This window comes from Marmota flaviventris, chromosome 2 (assembly GCF_047511675.1).
Source record: "Marmota flaviventris isolate mMarFla1 chromosome 2, mMarFla1.hap1, whole genome shotgun sequence".
Taxonomy (NCBI): Eukaryota; Metazoa; Chordata; class Mammalia; order Rodentia; family Sciuridae; genus Marmota; species Marmota flaviventris.
This window is the reverse complement of record NC_092499.1, coordinates 197,138,113-197,165,976: the sequence shown is the minus strand read 5'-3', so window position 1 is coordinate 197,165,976 and position 27,864 is coordinate 197,138,113. Positions and strand designations below refer to the sequence as shown.

Below are 27,864 nucleotides of genomic sequence, written 5' to 3'. Positions count from 1 at the left end.
GAAATGGGGTTAATAAGCACATAATAAAGTACACATTTCTAACAGTGGGATGCCAATTAAACGATGATGAATTAGAATAGTTTCACACATACATTCTATATTTGTATATTTTGTATACATGCATTAAAACAAACAGTACAAATACACAGTAGCAAAGAACTCCCAAGAAAAAAATTGTGCTGCTTCATTAATCATTAGGCTTCTAACTGTATGGAACAGGTGAGCTCCAGCACCACATCCACAGCCTCAGGTTTCTTTCCAAGTGCTATAGCTCACATGCCTTTGTGGGGGTTTAAGATAAAGCACCCAGTGAATGTCTGAGCTTGGCATAAGAATATTCCAGGAACAGAAGGGCAGGAGAAGAGGACGGGGCTGGGCTGGGGCTGTAGCTCAGTAGTGGAGCACCCACCTTGCACGTGTGAGGCCTGGGTTTGATCCTCAGCGCCACAGGTGAACACAAATGCGTGTGACACCCACACAGACCGCTGGGCCCAGGCCCTCTAACACCTCAGTAGCACTGGTTGCTCTTTTTTTAATATTTATTTTTTTTAGACCGGAAAAGGACAAGATGAATCCCAGGCATCCTAACAAGTTGAAATTCAGTAAGTCCACTCACAGCGTGGCAAATTGCAGCTGTGCAGGAACAGAAAAGCCCATCCAAAAATTCAAATAGAAATGTCAAGGCACCCTGATTAACAAAAGACAACCTAAAATATAAAACTGGAGGGAGGGCTCACATTTCCTGATTTCAAATCTTGCTAAAAAGACAAAACAGATCAGGGAATAGACTCAAAGAACCTATAAACAGTCCCTCACAAATATGGTCAAGTGACTTTCCTTTACAGTGCGGAGGCCTGAACCCAGCCTGTGTAACAGGGATTATAGGTGTTTAACAAAGGCACAAGACCATTCAACAGGGAAAGAACAAAGGTTGCCGAGAAAATGCCCACCAGGAAGGTAAAACACGTTGGATTAGGAGCCTTAATGTAAGGCTTAAAACTATAAAACTCTTAGAGGAAAACACAGCAAATGCTTCTTTCACAGCACTGGATTTGGCAGCCATTTCTTGGATGTGATACTAACGGCACAGGCAACTTCATGAAATTTGTCCATCAAAGGGGCACACGAACCGGACAGTGGCACACACCCAAGGGCTCGGGAGGCTGAGGTAGGAGGAATATGGTTCTGAGGTCAGCCTCAGCAAGGCCCTGAGCAGCTTACAAAATAAAAAGGGCTTAGGGATGTGGCTCAGTGGTAGAGCACCCTGGTTTAAATTCCCACTACCAAAAAAACACACCTACAGGCTCCAGGTGAGGCAGCTCAGTGTTGAAGAGCTTGCCTAGCAGGCACAAGGCTCTGGGTTCCATCCCCAGTGCTGAAAAAAATGTGTGTGTGTGTAAATATATATGTAAACAGTAAAAAGGCAACTCATGGAATGGGAGGAAAAAATTCACAAATCGTGTATCTGATAAAGGACCGACTCCTAGAATATCCAGCCAATTCCGGATCTCAACAACCAACCCAATTTAAAAATGGACAGATGGTCTGAACACTGTTCTCCAGAGAGGATCCACAAATAGGCTTCAAGCAGCGCGCTCACAGAGAAGGCCAGTCAAAACTACGGCGGAATCACCTGCGCCAAGGAGGGCCCCCTCAACACCACAGAGCACTGTGGGAAAGGTTCCTAGAGAACAGCCTTGCCGCAGCATGCGGTGGCACCCCCTGTAGTCCATGTTCCAAAGAACTGAGAGCCAGGCCTCAGAGGGGTACCTAAGCCCATGTCCCCAGCAGCATTACTTCAAATAGCCAAGCGTGGAGGCGCCCAGGGACGGCGCAAACCACGAAATGAAAGTAACACAAGCCAGTCTCAAAGAAGGCCACAGGAGTCCACTCACACTTAGATGACCACGACCACAGGTGCCTGCCAGGGGCTGGGGGAAGGAGGCATGGGGAGTCACGGGCCAACGGGGGCAGCCTCAGTTTTACAGCCCCGACATGGAGGCACGGACGGCAGAATGTTATGGAAATAATACACCAAGCCGTACACTTAAAAAACATGGTGAAGGTGATAAAGTATGCATGCTTTTCCACAGCTAAAAGGACACCTTGAACAGACATCTGGTGGCCTCTTTTGGGAAAAAAGATGAAGGCATCAAAACAGGTGGTGGTAATGGGTTCTTACCATGGTGACCTAGGACTGCATCAGCTGCCGATACTCGGAATCAATGGGAAATAAGAGCCCTCGGGAGTGCAGCGCGGGCTCAGTGGGAGTTGCCAGTGGAGGGCAAGGAAGGAGGAAGCGCGGCAGGAACTAGCCTCCCACAACACCCCGCGGTTACCGAGGGAAGCGTGACCCACAGTGGAGCAACCTGACACAAGTGGGTGACCAACGCTGATGGACACCTACGCCTCAACCCTGGTGTGACACACGGCAGAGAGTCATTTCTGTGGCTTTCCCTTCAGAAGTACTGCGGAGCCTGGTCATCATCAGCCAGACGCAGGCTGAGGGTCAACTGCAGAGAAGTTCCAAGGACAGCCAGGCGGCCGAGCAACCAGACGGCCCGGAAGGTCAAAGCAACGTGTGTTGCTCGACAAGCCCAGAACTGAGGTCCCGGGACGGGGTGGTGGTGCTGACTTCCTGACTTGGTGGAATATCTGAATTGGGGGGACAGGGAGAGTACAGATGCAATTTCAGTAAAATTCAACTTTTCTGTTTGAAGTAACTTCAAAACAAGTTCACTTTCTAAAGGTTAAAAAAAAAAAAGATGGTTATGTTTTAATGTACAGAGAGGAGGGGGCGGAAAGCTTGCCAATGTGCTCTTCTTGAACTATCCTGGTTTTCACTGTGATGCTTTTAGCACTTAACGCTCACGTCAACAGGTCTGAGTGGACCCAAGTTCGCCCAGGCCACTGCTGCTTCTGTGGAGTGCCTGGAACAGGCCAGAAACGCAGACCCCAAGATGGACACCTTCCAAGTGCCACTGTCCACTCAGCATCCAGCTACATGAGGAACACTGGTTGCTGCAGACCACACCCGGCTCTCCTGAGGGCTTCTGAACCTACAGGGGCACCTGCCTCAATGGAAGTCACTGTCCCACTAGTCTAGTTTTTTTTTTTTTTTTTAATGTATTTTTTTTAGATGTTGATAAACCTTTATTTTATTCATTTATTTATATGCAGTGCTGAGAATCGAACCCAGTGCCTCACACATTGCTAGGCAAGCACTCTGCCACTGAGCCCCAGCCCCAGCCCATGTCTAGTTATTTTGAAGACATAAAATGCCTTCAGATCACTTTTGGTTAAGTCAGATGGTCACTTCATAGACAACCGCCATTATAACCTTATAGTTCTTAAAAAAATTTTTTTTTATCAGACAGTAATCCCAGGTACTCAGGACGCTGAGGCAGGAGGATTACACGTTTTAAGACCGGCCTTAGCAACTTAGCAAGACACTGTCTCAAAATAAAAAGGGCTGGGGATATAACTCAGTGGTAGAGCACCCCTGGGTTCAATACCCAGCACCACAGAAATGAATGAATGTCAACAGAACCACCAGCTGCCCCTTAACCACCAGCTACCAGGCTGGAGGGCACCTGCACCAAGTGTTCCCATGTGCTCCCCGGCTGGCCTTGTCCCCGACACTTCACTTCCCTCTCCTCAGTCACAGCTTCCCTGGCTTCTTCAGTTACTGCTCAACAGGACCAGAAACTTCATTAGTAGCTGTTTATTGATCAATGGTTTGATATAAAGTTATCTCAGATCTTCAGATTTTGCCCAGAGGGAATCACAAGCATTACAAATCATTTTTTCTTAAAAATAAAAAAGGGGAGGGATGACTTGGAAGGAGACCAACCTAACATACTGGCATTTAAAAATAAATTAAAAAAAAATTTAGTATTACCATTTATTGGTGACAAACACTAAGTTTTACTTACATTCCATGGGGAGAAAGTTCCAGCGTGACAACGGGTGGAAGCAGTACTGAACCGGCAGGGCTACGTGCTCTTCACCAGGACAGAGCAGACTCTGTGCACACGTCTGTGTGTACAACAGCACAGCATCAAAAGCAACACAGCTGTATATACAAACGGTCGTTCTTCTCAGCCCAACACGGAGATGTCATTAACAGTATCAAGCACTCGAGGAGAGTCAGCTGCGGGCCCGTGTGCGTGACCCCGCAGTGTGGTGAAAGCTAAACGTCCTCAAGAGCCAGATGGATAGACACAATTTTTTTATAATCTTTAAAACAAAGATCAAAGTTCATTTATTTAAGTCCTGTTGCATTAACAAAAATAAAAATAAAATAGAAAAGGACCAAATGATCATCTAAAGTTTAAAATTCCTAAATTGTCCAATTTATACAACTGTGGGAGACTTCATCAAGTTTTCTGAGAAGTCCAGGACTTTTTCAGCTAAACCAAAGGGCCACAACCTGCACTACTGAAAGGGTCCTGGGTTAGTCCAATGAAATAGGAACGCATAACCACACACATGGATATGATCTTTGCCGGTTAGGTACTGATAAAGTCAGTCTCAGACAAGTTTCTAAACTGTGCTATATAACTAGATACAATTGAGAAACTCTCAAATGAAAACTTTATATAGTGTCATATCAATCAAAAGAAAATAATGAAACGAAGAAGAGCACGCCTCACTGGGGAGGAAGTGGTGTTCAGGGTGGGCACGACGTAGGCGGTGGGTGGCCGGCCCGCTAGGAAGGTAGGTCAGCTGAGGAGGAAGCATTGGATTTTCTCTGGTGCTGTTAGCTCTGGGGCCGGTCTAGGGCCTCTCTCCAGCGTGGCTGTCCAGGGTTGTCCCAAAGTGTCTGAGTCACCAGGACAAGAACGTTCATGTTTTGTTTCTTTTTTACACAGCAAAGAGAGACAAAAAAAAAAGGCCAAGCACCGAGCCGCCGCTGGATGCCCACGAGCCTCTCCCCCAGCAGCTGCCTCATCCGCTGGCCACCTCGGGTCGCTGTGGTCTCCATGCTGCCGCCCGCCTCTGACCCACCACATCTCTCAGCCCACTTGGACGTATCAGAAATTCCAAATTTTCAAAGCAGTTTCAGTGTGTTCAGTATATATGTTGCGTTTCAAAATGGTTCACGGCCAGAAAATGTTCAGCACCTCCCACACCTTTAAGGAAGGAAAAATGAAAATGACACCAGTTTTAAAGTGAGAGCCCTGTGCTGAGGGGACACTGCTCTCAGCAAACCCCCAGGGCCACCAGGGCAGGCCCCGCTGGCGATGCCAGGCTAGAGCAGAGCTTCCCAGCAACCCCGTGGGTGAAGGAAGCAGGGGGGACAGAGGACGCTCGCCTCAGGGCAGTGAGAGCACGAGCTACACAACTAGTGAACACGCGAGCCCTGGGGGAGCAGGAGAGCGGGGGACGGGGCAGGGCCAGGTCTGCCACTGTGCACCCTTAGGAACACTTCAGCTTTGAGCCATGGGAATGTGGCAAACCCAGAACAAGCAGCACTCCGCCTAAAGAAGGTGGGTGGGAGAGCACGCTCGGGGCAGGGGCAGCTTCCCAGCCAGCAGCCGGGGGCGCAGATGCAGGTGGGGGCCGGGCGGCTCACTCACATGGACGCTGGCCCGTTGCCTGTTCTTGGCGTCTCTGTACTTTGTTGGTCCAACTCAGACAGCAACTTTAAAATATTCAGCGCAGCCTAAGGGGGAGAGAAGGGAGAGTGAAACCACAGCCATGGCGGGCAGCTCCAGCAGGACACCCCAGCAGGGAAGGAGGGGTCTCCTGCTGCCCCAGCAAACATGAGGCAACTTCGTAAACCGGACCCACCAAAGAAAATGTCTGAATTTTTAATTTGAAACACACATTTAATAAAATAGATTAGTCACAGTTACCTCACCGAATCACAACCTCTGTTCATTTTATGAAATAATTCCTTAGTATTTTAAAATATTTTAGTTGCCAATGGATCTTTATTTTATTGATTTATATGTGGTGCTAAGGATCAAACCCAGGGCCTCACACATGCAGGCAACTGCTCTACCACTGAGCCCAGCCTCCAGACAGCCGCTTAGGAGTTTTAACACCTTACTGTAACCAGACTACAGGAATTTTCTATACTACTATCAAACAAAAGCCTAACATGCGTTTTCCTTTTTATTACATGATCTTCAGACATTAATTTGATGCATGCATTATATTCCATTAAGTGAACTGCCACAGCTTCGATTTGTTAGCCAATCCCTTTTCTCAGTTTTAGTGTTTTTCATTAAGAAACTCATCTAAACAGAACACCAGAACAGGGGCTTAACACAGCGGCCCGGACATGGACCCCGATTCCCAGAGCCGGTGGGGAATGAAGTAAATACAGTCAGTCTCAGGAGGAGCCCCAGGGTCCCAGTCAACCCTCAGGTCAGCCTGGGAGAGCGAAGGGCGAGGCCACCTGACAGGTAAGACAGAGGAAGAGACCCGCCCGGCCAGCCAAGTCGGTCTTCACAGACAGGCACTGTCCAGCACTGTCCAGCAGCTGTTGACGAGATCTATGAAGAGTGGCTTCCCCTCTCCCCGAGGCCAGGACAAGCTCCACATAACCACTCAGCTTCACTCACCAACCCTCCGGTCAGGGGTGACGTACCATATCATGGCAGGACTCCACATCCTTGCCGATACCGTGGCTGATCAGAGGTGGCTGAGAGGAGCAATTGATGAGAGATACAAATTCGTTCTTGTTGTTTTTGGGGAAGTCTTTGTATTCAACCTGGAGGGGGAAAGAGAACTGAGGCCAGGGCAGGGAGGTGGCAAGCATGAATGAGTGGAGGGTGGCAGCTCCTGGCCAGCGTCTGGGACGCACCCTACCTACTGTGACCACCACCACCCACCTGGATGCTCAGGGACCAGCCCAGAATTTTACAGGAACCTAGAAGATACCAACTAAGGATGCCTGGCATGGAAGAGGCTGTGACCTTCCCAAATGGTCAAAGGGTCAGCTCAGGTGATCTGTTGCAACTACCACTAAAGGTTAAAGGCTTTGTTTTTAGGATTGCTTAGATCTTGAAAATGGTATTATGAAAGGACAAGGCCCTTCTTTTTCCCTACAGGCCTGTGACTCTGGCTGTACCTCCTTCCCTGTCCAGGATCACCCTTCTGCCAAGCCACTGCTTGCCCACCCCCCAACCTCCCACCCCCGGGGCACAGAACTTCATTTTACTCTTCCTTCTGTGTTTTTCCCAGTGCATGGAGATGAAGCCAGGGACTCACACACACTAGGCCGGCGCTCTAGTACTGAGCTCACTCCCAGCAAGAGTCTGATTTTGCGTAGAGTGCGAAGCTCAATTTCTGAGAGGAGCCCAGCCCTCCCACCTCAGGCCTACCAGTTACCTGGAATCCCTGGGCTCTGGAAAGATAGTCTAGTTGCTCAGAGGGTCTTGTGAGAGGTCCATGGGGTACGTGGCCTGAAGAGATGTTATTCTTTAAAATGGTCTCGGCTGTGGGTGAAGTGCCCCCGTACAACAATTCTCGGGCTATCATGGCAGTTACCGTGGCCTTGGCAGGATTTGGAGCTGCCCTGGTGAAATCTTTGGTGTGATGTCCTTGACTAACTCCTACGGCCTGGGCGACCTCGGGCACCATGGGAAGAATCCCAGCAGGCAGCTGCTGATGACTGAGATAAGGCATCCTAAATTCGTCCTCTTTATTACCTGAGGAGGGACACACAGATAAACACAAACCCACGTACACCACCAGAGGACGCCCGACACTGCACCCACTGCCCGCCACCCCAGCTCCAAGGGGGCCATAGCTGCTGACACTGCGAGTCACACCGCTCACTCAGGAAGCATGCAATCCCCAGGACCACATCTGGATCACACGAAGATCACACTTACTAGTCCCATTTTCGTCCCCAGAGCCAGGTTCAAAAAAGGTTACTTTTCTTCCATCCCCTGGTTTCTTTATTGGTGTCTTAAATGGGAGGGGGGGAAAGAAGGACGGGTATGAGTATAAATGAAGCCATTGACATCGCAGTTCCTGCTACCCAGAACTACAAACCCAACTGGCTCAAACGAGGTCTTCAGCTGGAAAACCCTGCCCTACCCGACACCTGCCCATCCATAGAACACCGAGGGTGGCGACAGCCCCGCACAGGCAGAGCTGCTCTCCCTCGGAGCATGGGGTGGGGTTGGAGGTGGGGGGCTTGACCAGAAGAAGGTGCTAGTCTGTCGGAGCAGATCCAAGTGGGAAAGGAGCTCTTAGATGGAAGCTGACCACGTATCAAGACTGTTTCCTGGAGCCGATTCCCAATCTAGGAATCAGATGACACTTCTTAAGGTAACACTTCGCGGGTGGGGGATGTTGCTATCTAAAATTTGATCCGTTTCTGAAAACTAACAAGATAAGGATGCTAATGAATGCTCTACAAGATTTTTGAAATGAAAAACCCAAATACCAACTCTAAAGACAAATGTTTGGGGTCCCAATGATGAACTGTGTGGCCTTTATCAATACAACTGGCAGAGATGAGTGGCCACACCTGATTTCAGGTTTATCCCAACAGGTTGTCAGTGACTGGAAATAAGAGGGCATCCAAGGCTGTGCTGGCATTTTTCAATATGGAATCACTTTCATCTTGTGTTCTATTAAAAGAAAAGAATTCCCAATCCCACAGATTTGGCCTAATATCACACCAGCTCACTGGCCCAGAAAAACCAAAGCCTTCTCCACAACAGAAGTTTAAGCATTATCAATCTTTCCTGTAGGCTTCACTTTCAAAGCACAAATGACAGAATCACCCTCCTTAAAGTCAGGCCCCATCATCCTACAAACTTTGACAGGAACAAGCTGCCCTCCAGTGAAGTCTCCACAGACTGCAAGGACACTGACACATAAGTGCTTGGCCCCAAGCCTTGTCTGGAGCCCCTGGGTAGGAAATCCCCAAGTGCACTATCTGGTCCAAACTGTTCAGAGGCTGCTGGCAGAGTGGCTCCACTGCAGGGAGGAGGAGGACACCTCGCCCTGGGCCTGCCCCGCAGGTGCCGGGGTTCCTAGGGCTGGGGAGGAAGCCATGCTGTAAGCAGGACCCTAAGCGCTTACCTTCTCCTCTGACTTGAGCGCAGGTTTGGTGGGCTGGGCCTGTGGGACTTTAAAACCAAGGATCTCCAGCATGTTCTCAGCTGCGTTGCGTTTGGCCACCTTCTTATTGGTGCCCGTTCCTTCTGCGGTGTGGTTTCCCACCTTCACCTGAACAAGGCAGTCAGAACAGGCAGTGCTTACCCTCAGCAACAAGCAGGCAAGGGCTGGCATGCTGGCCAAGGAACCTGGCAACGGGCAAAGCTGGATGGCAGGGTTGACAGGCTGCTCTGCAGCTTGCCTGCCCCACTCCACGCGAGCCAGTTACTGAATATCTCTTGGAGAGCTGGCTGTTAAACATGGCCTTTATGAAACCGTAGATGACATAAGCGTATACTTCACAGGGATACTGAATACTCAAAACTCAGCACTTCCCACTTGACTACATTTCAGCCATCTCTGCTCCTGAGGGGCTGCCCATCATCATATCAACGTAAGGAAGTCGGATACGACAGTGCGCCTGTCTGCCACTGCACATCTCTTTTCCCAACTACAAGACCAGAGGTGCTAAAAACTTGCAATCAGCTGTTGTAGGAATATATGCACCACAGACATCCACCAGTGTTCCTATTTGATATTAAGTTATTTACTGACAAATTCTGGACTTAAAAGTGTTGGAGAAAAGGTTATTAATGCAGATTAAGTTTAAAAGTATGTGAAGTCTGCAGCCATTAAACTCTACAAGAAACTGAAGCATTTGCTAGGCTGTAAAAGTTATCCAGTTCAGCAGAGAAAGCACTGATCATTTATAAATGGGCAAAGTTACATCGTCATGGCTCTCCTTTCATCTTATTTATTAAGGTAAACAAAACCATCAACCAACCAATATTCATGCTAGAATTAAAATCTAAATTATGGATTCGTCAATAACATGAGCAAACCTCTTTGCTAAACTGGATACTGTTTTTTCTTTTCCCCTTTGGTACTGAGGACTGAACTTAGGGGCACTCTACCACTGAGCTATATCTCCAGCCCTTTTTATTATTTTAAATTTTGAAACAGGGTCTTGCTAAGTCGCCCAGGCTGGCTTTGAATTTGTGATGCTCCCAAGTAGCTGAGATCAATCACAGGTGCGCCCAGCTAAACCGGATCTTGTAATAAAGCATTAAGTGCTGATTTTGTTACACTGGTGTTGGTGATTTTCACAGTGAAGTTCTAGGTGTATGAAATTTATGATAAAGAGAATTATATGTGAGGGAGGGGGGGATGGGTCTTCCGTAACTTCCCTATATTCATATATGAACACACGACAATATAACTTTCACAAGAATGGGAAGTTATACTCTATGTATGTGTGATACATAGAGTATAATACATTCTACCGTTATGTATAAAAAAAACCAAACAAACAAACAAATAAAAGAGAATCCTATCCAAGCTGTGTGCCGCACCCCTTTCCATCAGTGGAATCTAGAGTATGCCCAAATGTACGTGCATGTGCTTCTAGAGACATCTGCCTAGGCACCTCCTTCCGGCCATGCCACCTTTCCCTAAAAGCTGGTTGCTAAACATATTCTGGCACACCTGCTTACACCCTCTTCCTAAATTGGTGCTGACCAAGGTACCTGGCTGCTAAAACCAAAAGCACAATGTCACAAGGACAGGATCAAGGAAACCCTTCCCTGGTAGAAGAGGATCCTAGGACTGATTCCCATCTGGCTGTCTCCCAGCCACCTGTCTCGGGCAAACCGATTCTCTCCAAAAAGTGTGGTTTCCTCTTAGAGAATGTGAGGCTCATCTCCTCTTGTCTCCTGACACGGCAGAAGAAACACCAGGATGACAGACAGTTCATGAGCTGCAAATTGCCACACAAGAGTCAAATGCAGCAGGTCCTTTATCTGAGAAGGCGCATTACAACCCCTCAGTGGACGCCCAACACTGCAGTCACCAGGCCCTGACACCATGACAGTCCATCTAGTAATCAAGGTGGCTACTACATGGTGAATGAGCAGGTGGAGTATACACCGTGCGTACGCTGGACAAAAGAATTTTCTGGGATGGAGCAGAATGGCTCAAGGTACCCTGCTACTCAGAATGGTGTGCAACTTAAAACTTACAAATTGTTGGGCTGGGATTGTGGCTCAGCGGCAGAGCGCTCGACTAGCACGGGTAGGACCCGGGTTTGATTCTCAGCACCACATAAAAAAAATAATAAAGGCATTGTATTGTGTCCATCTACAAAGAAGATTCCTTCTCTCTCTCTCTCTTCTCTTAAAAAAAAAAAATCTTACAAATTGTTTATTTCTGGAATTTTCCATTTAATATTTTTAGACCCAGGGTGACCATGGAAAAACTCCAGAAAGTAAAACCTCAGAATAGGGAAAGACCGCTGTATTCTGTTTTTCATTAGAAAATAATTAAATTTAGGTTGCAAGTAAGTTAAGGTGCCCATGAGAAGTAACTGTTTAATAAACCCAGCACAAGGAGAAACCCTCCGTGCCCCTGTGAGCGTCACCCTAGTATAAGGAAGAGCCAACCCCATGGTCCAGGCCCTGCACACGGAGCAGGAACAGATCTGTCGATAGTACATGTACTAGTCATCTTCTGCAAAGATCATCATAAACCTCCAAGGAGATGAGGAAGAAAGACTCACCCAGAACCCACCAGCCCAGCGCTCTCTCCACCTTCCTCCCGTGGACATGGCAGCACCTGAGGTGAGCGGCCAGTGGGCATCTCTAAACTGCCACATCACTGCAAGCAGCACATTCTTCGTGATGGCAGAGTGGACTGGCCTCCTCGGGAAAGCTCCCAGCCCCTGGACTGGACTTATACAGGGTCTGGTTGTGGTCAGAGAAGGGCGACCCAGCCACGCCACCCACCTGCATCACGAACTCCCTGCGACGGGGGAGGCCTCGCTCGGTAAGCAGCGTGTACTCCGGCTCCTTCTCCTTCTTGGCCTGCTGGATCTGGGCCAGTCTGCTGATGGGATTCATTCCTTGGCCATACTCTGGGCTTGTCTGTAGCTGAGGAAGAAACACTATATGGAGAAACTGTGCGCCACACTGCTCCCAAGAAAGACCCGGCTGGTTCAGAGTCAGCATGTGACGGGAGCTATGAGACCTTACACTGACTTAATGGCTCAGAATTCATCAGATGTTTATGACTTTCTGATCACCCTGAGGTGAGGTCTTACCAAAGCAACATCAATATTTCACTGAATAGGCGAGCATCACTGCAATGGTGGCTTGCTTTCTTTTTTCCACTGTGTTGCCCAGGCTGGCCTTAAACGATCCCCTGCCTTAGCCTACAGAGGAGCTGGGATACAGGCATGAGCCACTACACCAAGCTGAGTGCCTGCTCTTTAAAAAGTTTCCATATATGACAGTAAATAAAGAGGTAGAAAAATTTAAAACTCCCATTTCTAAAACTCCCCAGAAATCTGTACAGTTGTCCCTCAGTATCTGCAGGGGATTGTTCCCGGATCCTACAAGGACACCAAAATCTCCACCTGCACGCGTCCCTTATGTAAAATGGTGCAGTGTGCACATGAGCTTCTGTACATCCTCCCGAACTTTAAATCATCGCTAGACAGTTTATAACAATGCAAATGCCATGTAAAGAGGTGCTATGCTGTATTGTTTAGGGAAGAATGACAAGGGAAAAAGCTCTGTATAATGCCACCAGACATTTTTTTTCCTAAGTATTTTTGTTCCAAGGTTGAGGGACTCCATGGATGGGAAACACAGATGTGGAGGACAGACCACCACACTATGATGGTTTCCAGCTTCCCTAACAATGACTTAAAATCCAGAAACCATTACACCAAGGTTTTTTTTTTTTTTTTAAGCCTAGCATGTGCTTTTAGTCCTGCCCCTTTAAATAAAAAACAAAAAAAACCTCCAACTGATGGGAAAAAGCTAAGAATCCTACTTCCTGCCTGTTGGCCTGCTTCTGTGCCAAGTACTACTCATCCATTCCACTACCAGGAGCATTTCCAGGACCCCTTAAGCACAAAGGAAAGAGTGTAATGCTAATGTTTAAGGAAGAAAATCCTAGCACTCATACACGTCCCCCAGTGGAACCCTGTCCCTCTTCTGGCTGTGAGGAGGGATCAATATGTTCTGACAGGTCCATTAGTAGAGCTCAAAATCCAAAAGGAAGCAGCATTCAGTAAACTCCTTCCCCACCTGCCTCACATGTCCCTCCCACCACCTCAGGACCAGAGCTGTCACTGCACAGAGGTTCCACCACTCACCCATATGCCCACAGGCAGGCATGAGGTCCTGCATCCACTCAGTGGCCTTGTCTTTACCTGACCTGTGGCTCTTGTGTGGCGTCTGTAAAGTGTCTATCAGGCCTAGCATGTGCTTTCAGTCCTGCCCCTTTGGCTCTGGAGAAGCCACCACCAGGATTCTAACCCTCCACCCCGTGGGGCAATGATGGTGGCCCTTTGTTCAGAAAGGGTCGCACCTTGCCTGTGGGCCTGGTTTTCCTTTTGATCCTGGGCTTCACACGCTCCATGGCAGGCAGAGGGGGCAGCTTCCTGAGCTCCTCGAGCACAGCACGGGCCGCGTTCTTCTTGGAGATCTTCTTGCTCTTCCCTTCCCCTTCCCCCACGAACTCCCCAACCGAAACCCTGGTCACGAAGCTCTTCATGTGGGGCGGGCCACTCTCCCGGGCCACCTGTGTCAGAGGGAAAGACTGAGTGAAAGTGTGACAGACGCTTGCTACAAGCTGTGGGGCACACTGGTTGGCACACTCTCTCCTCGTGAAGCACACAGGTCAAGGGCACCAGGACAGGGACCACGAAACGAAGGCACATCTATAGCAGGACAGCAAGCCCCGGGGTCTGAAAGCCTCTCCTTCCCTTTCTTCCTACTTTTCAAACTGGTTTATGTTCTTGAGCCTGAAACACTCAGGCCTGAAAGGGGGACTTTTTCACTCCACCCCATCAGAATGGCTCACATCTTCCCCAAGGTCCTGAATTCAGTGTGAGCCACTGCAACCAGCAGACGCTGGCCCAGAAAAGCCCAGAAATCACTGCAGCACAGAGTTCAAGTTTATTATTTGCTCGGAGTCTCCAGCCAAGACAGAGCTTGCTAAATACTGGCTGCTAAGCAACCGTAAAAAAGAATTTTAAAAATCTCTAAGCCCTGATAGAAGGTGAATTCCAGCATATATTAAGTGGAAAAAAGGAACAGTCAGAGAGTATACGGTCTAGTAATTTAACTCTAAGAAAAAAGGTTTATAAATGTATTCACAAATACGTAAAAATTATATATATAGACACATGTGTTTATATGCTTATTTTTGCAAAAAGACACACAGGAGGGATAAAGCAGAAATCAACAATAAGCTACCACAGGTGGGAGGGTCAGAATGGAGACACACTGCAGGAGACACATCTTTTGTGTAGTTTTGAAATTTTGGAACCATTTGTGTTTAACACTCGTTTTTAAGCTAGGTAAACAAATTTTAGGAGACCTAAAATTGAGTATCAACAGAAATGACTATATACTGAAGCGATCACATAATCACATGGAAGGAAAATAAAAACCAAATCCAATGTACATTAGCCACAACAACTTAAAAAAAGAGCAACAACATTAGAAGACTTACACTACCAGATTCCGAGAATTCCTCTAAAGTTACAGCAGCTATACTATCATAATATTGAGTAAGGATACACAAACAAATCCACAGAACAAAGTACAGGAATAGACTGCACAGAGATAGTCACTTAACTTTCAGCAAACACAAAAGCAATCAAAAAGTTTAAAAGAGGTACTAGATATCCACACGGCAAGGTGCTGGGGAGACTGAGCCGTGATCACTGATTTATAAACAAAAATTAACTGGACTCAGGTAGGTGCAGCAGCACACACTGGTAACCCCAGTGACCTGGGAGGCTCAGGCAGGAGGATGGCAAGTTCAAGGCCAACCTGAGTGATTCAGTGAGACCCTGTCCTGTAATTTTAAAAAAGAAAAAACTTTACTTGGATCACAGACCTAAATGTGAAAGCTAAAACCATAAAGGTCTCAGAAGAAAACCTGATGTCCACAAAGTTGGCAGGTACATATTCAGATATGTATCTAATAAAATTTTTTAAAGACCAGTGATACAGCTCAGTGCTACAGAGCACTTGCCTACCATGCTGGGGATGGAGAGGGGGGTTTACAATATTAAGTGTTAGAACGCAAATCGGTACAGTCATTTTGGGAAACTGGCAATTTTTTATTGAAGTTAAAATATCTACCCTATAACTCAGTGATTCTGAGTGCACATGTACACAAGAAAACTTACAGAAGAATATCAGCAGCTTTATTCTTAACAGTCCCCAAAAGGAATCTGTTCAAATGCCCCTCTCCTGGACAATGCTTAGGCTGTTTCACACTCTTACACAAGACTACTACTCAGGAATAAATTACCAATGCACACATCTGGAGGGAGCTCAAAAACATGGCATGCATGTGAAACCAAAACCATATATATCCATAATATCCTAAAAAAGGCAAAATTATGGGGACAGAATTCAGATTAGCAGCCACCAGAGGCTGACAGGATAAGAGATGTCCTGCATCCTGATGGACATGTGCCCACAACTATGTACACGTGTCCTAACACACCACGCTAGAAACAGGGTGACTTCATATAAACTACCTCAAGAAACCGACCCTCCACACACCAAACAAGGTGATGGAGCAAGTCAAAGGACACAGGAGCCAGTCTGAGGGGCACTCTGGGCATCAAAATGAATGAATATGACAAGGAGAAATACCCCAAATAAAATAAAAAGAAACACATCTATTCAGCTATAATGCGAGAGAGGGTGAAGAAGTTCTCTTGATAGTGGAATGTCAATGCGTAAACGCAGATCATCCTCCTGAACACAGTGATGGGCGACGCTTCCAGGATCCTCACTGCCAGGAGCTATAGGGGAGGCTGGGAGGGCAGAGCCTCCAGAGTCCCCACCTCTGGTGTAGAGCCCTAAAACTAACAGACAACATGTGACCCCTGAGAAGGACCAACATCACTCCTGAGGTGTCCTGCCAAAGCACACATAATGCATGAGCAATCAGATGTGCCCCAAATGAGGACCATTTTACAAGTGACCTCTACACATGTCCAAGTCGTCAAAGACTGAGGAGCTGACAGAGGTTAAAGGAGAGCAAACAGACTTTGACTGAATTTGAGGTGAGGCGCTGTGTTGAACACTAGAGGCAGCAAAGATTTCTATCCAGGACACCACTGGGACAAGTGGCCACACATGAACACACGATGTGTGGGTGATGGTAGTGCAGAGTGCTGAATTTACTCTATTAGGCAACTAACTGTGTTTCTTTAAAAGAATATTCTTACTCTTAAAATATACATGCTGAAATATTGGAAATAAAGGGCATCATATCTGACAATTACTCTCAAATGATTCAGCAAAAATAAAAATGGAAACCAAAACAATATTACAGAAAAAGAAAAGGAGATGTGGTGAAATGTTCACAGTTGCTGAATCTAAGTGAAGGACACATTCACTATGCTGTTCTTGCAACTTTTCCATAGGTTTGAAATTTTTTTAAATAAAAGGTTGAAAAACTGTTCAGGAAAGAGCTTGAGCCCAAGAATTGGCTGTGCAAGGGCTGAAGGGGGTCAAGAGGCACCACAGCCCCAAAGCCTGTCCCCTTCAAAGCCCATTCCCTTCAGGGAAAAGGAGGTGTTACGAAGAACCAAACTACACAGGCACCTGCAGGGGTTGCCAAAAAATTTCCTCAGGCGCCCCTTACGACGACACCTAGATTCTGGAATATTCCTTCCCAGAACAATGCTTTCCACATCCTCAGACCAGACTTGAAATCACAGGGTAGCCAACCCTATGGCTCACTTCAAAATCACAGCCCCTGTCCCCCAAGGAGTGTGTTCACCATCTCCTAAGGACCTCCTGGGGCTCTCGGGGGTGTGATTGCCCTGAGCGAGGGCACGCCCAGGGCCTGTGAGGTCTGCACAGCTTCCGCAAGCCAAGCCGTTCCATCAAAGGCAGGCTGCGTTCGTTTTTCCAAAACACTGTTCGATGGCTCCTGCCTTCTCCTATCAACCCTTAACCTATCTTCCTACATGACAGACTTGACAACCAAAATCTTATCAAAAATTGACTACTCTGTTAATTTATTCAGGAAACAGTTCCTAAGCATCTGATATATGCACCAGGCAATCTTCTAGATGCAAAACAGAGTCCTTGCTCAATGTAATAAAGAATATGAACCTCCTGACATAGGAGTTACACAATGAAAAGTACTCATATTACAAACTCTGTGCCACCAACAAACTGTTTTAAAAGTATTAATTAGGAAGATATTAACCCGGGCTGTGGCTGTAGCTCAGTGGCAAAGCACTTGCCTAGCACATGTGAGGCCCTGGGTTTGATCCTCAGTACCATATTAAAATAAATAAATAATAAAGGCATGTTCTCCCCATCTACAACTACCAAAAAAAAAAAAAAAATTTTAAAAGATATTAACCACCAGAGGGCACTCCTACAATTTGTCTTATGTGACTACTTCTTAAACGTTACACATTCCTTAACACAGGTTTCAAAGACAAATCTGAAAGATAAAGAAAAATGGAGGTGAGAAGCAATCTGGTCCCCACCCCAGACTCCACAGAGAAAATGCACAGAACAGCATAAAGTTCCAGAAAGTTCTACAACTCTCAGGCAGGGCAGCAACTCTTGTGAGCAGGTGACAAACTTCACAGAAATCCAGGCCCTCCCCACAAGCAGTCAACTCTAACCCTGAGATGACGTGAGGGGCCAGGCATCTCCACTCTCCCAGTCTTGACACACCTCCCTCCAATCTTTAAAAAAAAAATTTCCTGTCATATTAACCCTAAGCAGGGGAGAAAAGGGATACTTCTTCCCTCTCTTACAACAGGTGCCCAGGGAGGTCTTGTGAATACTTTGGGGTGCAGGTCCCAACTAGTCCCTACTCAACAACCAGTCGTCCCATCTCCCCTCTTCCCCGACCCCATGTCTGCTGCCCCAACATAAGGAGAAAGGTGGCAAGGCCTGCAGGAGCAGGAGGCTCTTACCCCAGGAGGGAGGAAACAGAGCCTCCTCTCGCTTGTTGGAGCCAGGGAGGGTAGAGGGAGGTGTCGGGGCAATGGAGGGGACAAGGAAGATCCCCGCACACAGACCAGTCCTGCTTGGCAAGCAGAAAGCACCCAAGGCTGTAGGTCAGAAATTGGCCTCACTCAGGGGCAGGTGAGGGAATAAATATGGGGTGAGTTCAGGGTACTAGCACATGAGAGGAGAAGGTACAGAGTTGAAGACAGGCAATGAAATCTAAGGGTCACCTGTAACTACAAAAGAGGCTACAAAGCTAAAGTATTTTACAGGATAATAAACTTCACATAGGCTTTGCAAAAATAATTCCATGATAAAGTATGGGATCAAGAAGAATAAATTTGCCATGCATCAAACCATAAGGGAAAATTCAAAAGAAAAAAAAAAATCCTCCTTTACCTTCCCAGTCTATGGACAGACTATGTTGTTTCTAAAGAAAACATTAAATGAATTTTATTTTCAATTTTGAACAAGGAACCCTTAAAATTGCTTTTATTTATTTATTTATTTTAATCAGACACTTTTTTAAAAAAAATTTGCAGCTGGACACAATACCTTTATTTATTTTTAAGTGGTGCTGAGGATCAAACCCAGGGCCTTTCACATGCTAGGCGAGCGCTTTACCGCTGAGCCACAGTCCCAGCCCCTAAAATTGCTTTTAGATTACAAAATCCCCAACAACCAATGAAAGTGATTTAAACAGATGATGCAGGGGGCAGACATGGACAATGACAAAACCAGTATCTTTTTCAAAGTTACTGATAAGGCTGTTTGGGACACTAAAAGAAATTCTCAATATTTTGGAGGAAAAGATGCTTTTAAGACTGATGAATGCAAGGAACCCTCTGTCCTAAAGAGTATGTGAGTAAAGAGACCAGTATTCTGCCAGCCACCTCAGGACATTCACAGACGAACTGAGGCCACGCATGGCCAGGCTACAGAGCCAAGGACACCCCTAGGTTAAAGACTCCAGGAGAAATTAATAACACTGCTTTGCTGAACAGAAACTCTGAATCTTAAATGTGGAGGTTCACATTTTATATTATTCAAATGATACTTGGGGGGGAATCACACCTATGAGGAATTCTACAATATTTTATAATACAAAGTCCTACATGAAAAATAAACTTACCTCGAAATTCACAGGCAAGTTCCGTTTAAGTGCAATCTCAAACACTTGACTTATTTCAGATTTATTGAGATTTTCTTCTTCTGATTCTCTTCCATTCATCTAAAAGAAGAATAACTGTTTAGTAGTTATCTTTTATCAAAAGCATTAACATTCCAGCCTCAGTAATAAACCTTAAAGGCACTGAACCTTGTCTTTATGGACTTAACAGTAAACCAGTGACCAAGGTCACATGTGTACCATGTGTTTCTGAATTTTAAAGGTTAAAAAAAAGGACTCTGTCCAACATGGGTCAGAAAGTACCTCAGAGATCCACCATAACAAGGCGCACACAGCAGACCTGTGGTATCAATCAGCCAACCGCGCTGCTGCGAGACACCTGCACTGCCTAAGACGTGACCTCCAACGTACTCGAGCACCGAGGCCACTACTGGGGAGAGTCAAACACACAGGTCTGTGTGGAATGTGCACATGGGGGCTTTTTGTTTGGCCATAAAATCCCATAAAGCTATAACTGCCATGTTATACTCAGGCACTGGCAAAATTCAAGATGCAAACTAATGAAATCTTGTCCTCAACATAGGACAGAGAGTCTATCTTTATAACAAGGTGCTTTCACAGCCCTGCAGCCAGAAACAGGACCAGAGAGGAGCAGGGAGGGACATCCCCTCTGCGAGGTGATCCCAGGTTTTACACTGCACTGCAGCAATGGCACCAGAAACTAGATGAGCTTGGCGACAGCAAAGTGCCCAAACATGCAGAGGAACAGCTCCCCTTCACATTACTGCCTCTGAGTTTCTGTCAGAGAATCTGTAAAGTCCTGTTTCCAAGATCAGGATTACCAGGCAGGACTCCCAGCTGAAAGCGCTACATAGGGCAAGACTATCCAAGGTGACAGTTCCTCAATTTTATCAGGTAGATTCCCATCCACACTGGATGAACACATCCAGCTGTGATAAAAAAGTAAAACAAGAAAGAGAGAGAGAGAGAACACAAACCTAGGTTTTAAAAAAATTTGCTACAATCTAGAGTATAATTCCAGACAAAATGAACTGATCCCCTATGCCATTCACGAGTCCTTCTCTCCTTCCCGGTGGTGCTTTCCTTCCCAACCTGGGCTCACTACTCTGAGCTTCTTCAGTATTCCCGTAACATTCTGATGGTCCACTAACCCTAAGCAGGAAGATGCCTTTTTCTCTTTCTAACAAGATCTCACTATGTTGTGCAGAGCAGCCTTGAACTCCTGGGCTTAAGCTATCTTCCTGGGTTAGACTCCTGAGGAGCTGGCTCCACAGGCGCCCAAGACACGACCAAGAGTCTTCACACAAGGAGCCTTAGGAGGCTGCAGTTCCACAGAAGACGGGATTGAAATTCATTTATTTATTTGTTTGTTTGGTACTGGACATTAAACCCAGGGGTGCTCCACCCCTGACCTACATCCCCAGGCCATTTTATTTTGAGGCAGGACATTGCTAAGTTACTTAGGGCCTCACTAAATTGCTGAGGCTGGCCTCAAACATGTAATCCTCCTGCCTCAGACTCCTGAGTTACTGGGATTATAGGTGTGCATCACCACACCAGCTAAAGTTTGTTTTTTAAATAGATTTTAAACTTTAAAAAAAAAAAAGCAAAGTGGGCTGGGGTTGTGGCTCAGAGGTAGAGTGCTTGCCTAGCATGCGTGAAGCACTGGGTTTGATCCTCAGCACCACATAAGGTAAAATAAAGACATTGTGTCCACCTATAACTAAAATATAAATATTTGGGGGAAAAAAAGCAATGTATTTTATTTTATTTTATTTTTAAAGAGAGAGTGAGAGATGGGGAGAGAGAGAGAGAGAGAGAGAGAGAGAGAATTTTTTTTTTAATATTTATTTTTTAGTTTTCGGCAGACACAACATCTTTGTTTGTATGTGGTGCTGAGAATCGAACCCGGGCCGCGCTACCTGGGGATGTGGCTCAAGCGGTAGCGCGCTCCCCTGGCATGCGTGCGGCCCGGGTTCTTTCCTCAGCACCACATACAAACAAAGATGTTGTGTCCGCCGAAAACTAAAACATAAATATTAAAAAAAAAAAAATTCTCTCTAAAAAAAAAAAAAAAATAGGAATGATTAAGAACTGTTCAGCAGGAAATTTAAAAAAAAACTTTAAAAAAAATAAATACATAAATAGAAAGGGCTGGGTATATGGCTGAATGGTTAAGTGCCCCTGGGCTCAATCCCTGGTACCAAAGGTTGGGGCGGTAATTAAGTAGAATCTTTACCTCACATCATATTTAAAAATGAACTCAAAGTTGATAGCTTCAGTGAAAAAGCTAGAGCTGTGACGCTGTTAGAAGAAAGCAGAGGGGAAAAGCTTCATGACAGTGGACTTGGCAAGATTTTTTAAAATGTAACACCAAAACCACAAGCAAAATCAAAAAATAGATTAATTATAGTCCATCAAAATTAAAAGTTTTGTGCATCAAAGGACACTACCAAGAGGGAAGGAGGCAAGCTGGGCTAGTGTGCACACCTGTAACCCTGTTTACTCAGGAAGTGGAAGTGGGAGATCACTTGAGCCCAGGAGTTCGACAGCAGCCTGGCCAATAGAGTGAGAGCCTATCTCAAAGGGAAAAAAGACCATAGTGAGGACAACCTGCAGGATGGGATTCGCAAGTCAAATTTCTGATAAAGGGTTCATAAGAAGAATACACAAAGAACTACAACTCAAAAACACAATAAATCAAACCAATTCAAAAATGTGAATTTCTCCAAAGATACATAAATGACCGATAGTACATGAAACAGTACAAGCCAAAAAACAGTACACGCTCAACGTCGGGGCTGGAGTTGTGGCTCAGCGGTGGAGCACTTGCCTCGCACATGCAAGGCGCTGGGTTCAATCCTCAGCACCACATAAAAATAAATAAACAAAATAAAGGTATTGTGTCCACCTACAGCTAAAAAAGACATAAATTTAAAAACATGCTCAACGTCACTAGAAAAATGCAAAACAAAATGATAAAACGCCACTTCATGCCCACAGGAATGGCTACTATCAAAAACGCAGAAAAGAGCAAATGCTGGTGGACATGAAGGGGCAGCACACAGTGCAGCTGCTGTGGAGCAGCTGGGTGCTCCATCCAAAAGCGAAGCCCAGCCGGGCACAGTGGCACACGCCTATAATCCCAGTGGCCTGGAAGGCTGAGGCTGGAGGATCAGAGTTCAAAGCCAGCCTCAGCACAGCAAGGCACTAAGCAACTCAGTGAGACGTCGTCTCTAATAAAATACAAAATAGGGCTGGGGATGGCTCACTGGTCGAGTGCCCCCCGAGTTCGATCCCTGGTACTCCTCCCCTCCCCTCCGCCAAAAAAAAGTGAAGCCCAGAACGGCCTATGATGCGGCAGTCCCACTCAAGGTGTACACCAGGAACCTGAGCAGAGCCCTGAACAGAATCTGTACCGCTGTTCACTGCAGCTTCGTTCACCACAGCTGAAAGGTAAAAACCCGGTGTGTCCACTGGCACTCGAGGAGACAGACAAAATGGAGAATATTCATGATTAAATACAAAATGCAGCCTTCACAGGGAACAAAACTTGGAACTTGCACAACATGAATGAACCTTAAAAACATGATAGTAAGTGAAAAAAGCCAAGACGGGAGAACAAATGTCCACTGGAGGCACTTAGATCAGGCAGATGCACAGACAGAACAGCGGACGCCAGGGACGGGGGAAGGGCAGTGGGAACTTGCTGTTTCAGGGGTACAGTGTCTATTTGGGATGATGAAAAAGTTCTGAAAATAGACAGTTATGATTGCACAACCCTGAGAATCTATTTAATGCCCCTGAACTGTACACTGAAAAAATTTCCATGTGTACACTTCATCTCAATTTTTAAAAAAGCAACTATCAAAAAGGTATGTGCTTCCTAACAAATATTAATACACTAGAGACTGTCAAAACATTAACTTGTGCCAATTTAATTCATTTTTATGCATAAGAAAGCCTTTTGACAGCTATTTCAAGAGTGTCCAAAGATTTTTTTTTAATTTAAGTTGTTTGGAAAAAAAGAAAAAGTCTGCTCATGCTAAGTAGCTGTGTCAACACAAACATTCTCCTTATGTGCAACCAGAACAAAATGTGGAAATAAAGGGGCTGAAGCTGACAGAAGACCTCAAGAGCCATGCATATATCCCAATTTTCAAATGTGTTGCTCATTCTGCAGTCCAATTAGTAGTTTTTTGCTGTTATGGTTGTGTAGCTGTTTGTTTGTTTACAGTCCTAGGAATGGAACGAGGGCCTTGCATATGCTAGGCAAGCACTCTACACTGAGCTAGGCCCCCAGTGTTCCCCAGTCCCCTTTTTTTGAGATAGAGTTTAGTTGCTCAAGCTGGCCTCAAACTTGCCATCCTCCTGCCTCAGCCTCCTGAGTAGTTGGGATCATGCAATGTGTTTTAACTTTTTTTAAAATTTATTTTTTAGTTGTAGTTGGACACAATACCTTTATTTTGTTTACTTATTTTTATGTGGTGCTGTGAATTGAACCCAGAACCTCGCATATGCTAGGCGAGTGTGCTACTGCTGAGCCACAATGCCAGCCCTTAACTTTTATTTTTAGTTCTAAACTATTTCAAGCACACAGAAGGATACAGATAACAATGTAACAGAAAATCCCGGATTTAACAAATACCCACATTAAGTACTAGTGACATCATTTTTAAAAATGTTACTGTATTTTTTATACCTTTTAGTTATTTATTTACATGCAGCCCTGAGGATCACATCCTGTGCCTCACACATGGTAAGCAAGTGCTCTACCACTGAGCTACAGTCCCAGCTCATTTTTTTTAAGAAAAGCAGTGAAGCCTTCTCACCAGCCTTCCCCTGGTAGTTAACACCCACCACGTGGGACTGTAGCCTTCCCAGCCATGTTCTTTTTTTTTTTTTTAATTGGTTGTTCAAAACATTACAAAGCTCTTGACATATCATATTTCATACATTTGATTCAAGTGGGTTATGCCCAGCCATGTTCTTTTAATGGATAAACTCTCTATAGTATGAATTTATGTTTTGAATGTTCACATAAATCATTCTCTTGCCTGCCTTTATCAACATCGTATAATCAAAGTTTTCAGGTTTATATTAATGTAATGCTACTTTTCTACTGAGGTTCCACAAGACTGACGAAAATAATGGATCTAGTGCCAAGTTCTAACCTTAAAGCCAGTCATTCTCAACCAGAGCAGAGTCACTTTGGAGTTTCCAAGGAATTGGCGGAGAAGCCGCCGCCAGACAAATGAATTCAAGTTTCTGTGGGTTGGATATCCACTTTATAGTATTTATTTATGAGTTTCCAGGTGACTTTACTAGCAACCAGACTAAGATTCACTGCTCTAAGCCATTGCTTCTAGAGGAATGTCAACAGGGACAAACCAGCCAGTGAAATAAAAATGCAAAACAGGAAATGACATACACATTTATTTGAAAGTGAGATTATATTATTTTATATATAAAATAAGTATACAAACTATGTTTACATGGTTTATATATAAAATTATTTTTTATATAGCCAGGCACGGTGGCGCATGCCTGTAATCCCAGTGGCTTAGAAGGCTGAGGTGGGAGGATTCTGAGTTCAAAGTCAGCCTCAGCAAAAGTGAGGTGCTAAGGAATTCGGTGAGACCCTGACTCTAAATAATATACAAAATAGAGCTGGGGATGTGGCTCAGGAGTCAAGTGCCCCTGAATTCAATCTCCAATACTCAAATTATACACACACACACACACACACACATATATGTATGTATGTATTTTTACATCATCTGGGTTGGACCAAATACTGCAAGTGGGGAGGCAGCAAATGACTCATATCTACAAATATCATCCCCAGTAAGATGAAGAACCTTTAGCAGGCCCTTAGTCTTCCCTTCACGAAGTGGGAAGTACTGTTAACATCAATTCCCTAGTGTACGGTCCAGTATTAAAATCTAAGGAACACTAGGAAAAAGAAAAAGCACTCTGAACTATGCTTGACCCTCAATATGCCAGGAAAAATATTATCTGGCTCCAATAAACCCTTTTTATTTTTCTATATTTAGTCACTTTTACAAATAACAGGCATAATAAACAGATAAGTCATTTCATTTGATATTTTAACAAGAATTTTAAAACAGCAAACCTAAACTTTTTCCCCAAACTTCTGGTCTGAAAGGCATTCATTCCTAGTATGGGCACTCCATATGCAACTCCCCACCTATCTCCTGTCCTGCCTGAGCCAAGCGCCACCCACTACAGAACACCAGAGTTCAAACACCAGAGGCTCTTGCTTATCACGACTTCTGATCCTTCCTGTGTGGTCCTGTCTATTTCTCAAACAGATGCAAACTGCTGCTGAAGAAAGAACAACCATCTTTTTTTGCTCCTCAGCTGCAAAATGTTTTCACTTGTATTTATAGACACCAAAAAAGATCAATCTAATGATTTTTTGTTGTTTTTATATGATCTACTCCCTTCCAATCACCTTTGCACACATTTGTCCACTTATTTTGTAGATAAGTGTTAAGAAATAAATGTTGGAGTCAAACATCATAAAAGATGAAAAAATGTTGTTACACATGCTTTTGTTTTTTAATCTGAACGAGATGGCCCAGGTTCTTGTTGATAACTGTTGTTTAGGAAGTCCTTCCTGACAGACTAAATGAGTATTCCACATTTCCTTTTCTTCTGACACAGAAATGTATTGTTTGCTCACCAGTCCTTGGGTTTGAGGACATTTAACTAAGCTATCATCTGCAGGCTCAGTCTGAGACCTCACTTAGCTGCTCCAAGTGCCCTCTAAGACTGCCTGTGGAGGGCCGCCATCAGCCTCTGTGTTTTTCTTCCAACCAGACTAAAAACTGAAAAAGACCTCCTCTTTCAATCTTTCCACTATGGATGGGAAAATGAAAATCCTGACTTCTCACCTGGGTTCAGTGAAAGGCAAAAGAGGAGACTCAATGGATGGTGTCTCCAGTCTTTTTTTTTTTTTTTTTTTTTTGGTATCAGGGATTGAACCCAGGGGTGCTTAACCACTTAGCTATATCCTCAGCCCTTTTTATTTTGAGACAGAGTCTCCCTAAGTTGCTTAGGGCCTCACTAATTTGGTGCAGGTAGCTTTGAACTTGTGATCCTCCTGCTCAGCCTTCTAAACTGCTGGGATTACAGGAGTGCACCGCCAAGCCTGGCTACATTTTCTTGCAATACATTGGGCAAGGCCCTGAGAATGTTAAAGGATGATGCAATAATGACCATTATTTTATTTGCCATATCGTCTGCTAGGGATTTCATAATTCCTCCATTTTCTGGTGATTTTTGCCTTATTTAGTAAACTTGGAAACAAATGATGAACAGTGTTGAAATAATATGTAGGATAAGTAATGGCAAAATGTTCCAAAACATAGGGAAATTAAGATTCTGAAGATGCTATAATATAAAACTGGACAAAAAGATCCAAAGGGACATGTGCTAATTTTAAGAGAGAGTGACTTTTACTTTATTTTATAAAATGTTTTCCCTTAGTTCTTTATAAGATCCCAGAAAAAGAGTAAGAGTCATGTGATATCATTCCTTAAAGGGCTTGAAGAAGAGCTCAAAAGTGAAAACTGGGTCCACTGGATACTGGCAGCATGAGGGTAAAGATATTCCATTTTAGTTTTAGTCTTACTTAAATGTAGCCCTGTCCCAAGAGAAGATAAGGACTCAAGACCAGCAAAGTTCCATTCATTTATTTTGACAAAAATAAAGAAAGTATTAAAAAAAATTTAATAAAAAATTTTTCATTTCTATCACCAGGATCAAACTACATCTAAAGTCTGCTATAACCTTCAAAATATTCACTTTGCACATGCACACATACATATACACCTACCTGGGGAGTTCTCTGCTTGCTTGAGCATAAGCAGGATCACACTGTAGGCATAACAACCCTGTATCCTGCCTACCACTGTAGATTCTGGCCCCCTTACATGCCCACTTATGCAGATCTACCACACCCTGGTACTCCCAGGAATAAATGTTTACATCTACTTAACCATTTCCCTAGTAATGAACACTGAAGATAGCTCCTGGGTTTTTCTACTGCAGATATTACAGCCATGACTGTCCTGCTCATAACAGCTCAGACATGCTGAATAAGTCATCCTTTATCAACACAAACTTTATATTTAAAACAAAACAAAACCTCATGAGCCTTCTCAGCTCAGGACCTTTGTACCCACTGCTCCCTCTCTGGGAATGTGCTGTCCTGCACCTCTACTTGTCTTGGTCTCAGCTGAAATGACTTTCCCGGGGAGACCTCAGGACACAGCACTAGTGCCCTTCTGATCCTGCCACTCCTCCCTCCTAGCACTCACTGTGCTTTTTGAGGATACCCGCGTTAACGTCTGATGGCTCCGCTGCACTAGGCTCTAGAGGGCGGGGCCCATGCGGGACACTGGAGTTTTCACTGCAAGCCTTGCATAATGTGGAGGAGGGACCTGACCAACCTGCAGTGGACAAAGAATGCTACTCTGCCAGCTATCTCCTGAAGAGGAGCAACTGACCACTGCGCAATCACATGCTCTACAAGTTTTCAAC

At 45.1% G+C, this 27,864-nt stretch overlaps 1 protein-coding gene across 1 annotated transcript in view; it reads right to left on the bottom strand.

Annotated features, from left to right (window-relative positions):
* Window positions 1–3,709: 3,709 nt before the first annotated feature.
* Stau1 (staufen double-stranded RNA binding protein 1) overlaps window positions 3,710–27,864 on the bottom strand; it is a 54,293-nt gene continuing 30,138 nt past the window's right edge. Inside the window, exons 6-14 of the mRNA XM_071609004.1 lie at window positions 19,276–19,374; window positions 13,501–13,731; window positions 11,910–12,053; window positions 9,055–9,201; window positions 7,851–7,926; window positions 7,345–7,664; window positions 6,602–6,724; window positions 5,583–5,668; window positions 3,710–5,135 (exon numbers count right to left, since the gene is read on the bottom strand). Of these exons, the coding sequence (XP_071465105.1) occupies window positions 5,120–5,135; window positions 5,583–5,668; window positions 6,602–6,724; window positions 7,345–7,664; window positions 7,851–7,926; window positions 9,055–9,201; window positions 11,910–12,053; window positions 13,501–13,731; window positions 19,276–19,374 (1,242 nt within the window). The 3' untranslated portion in view covers window positions 3,710–5,119. The remainder of the gene's footprint in view (window positions 5,136–5,582; window positions 5,669–6,601; window positions 6,725–7,344; window positions 7,665–7,850; window positions 7,927–9,054; window positions 9,202–11,909; window positions 12,054–13,500; window positions 13,732–19,275; window positions 19,375–27,864) is intronic.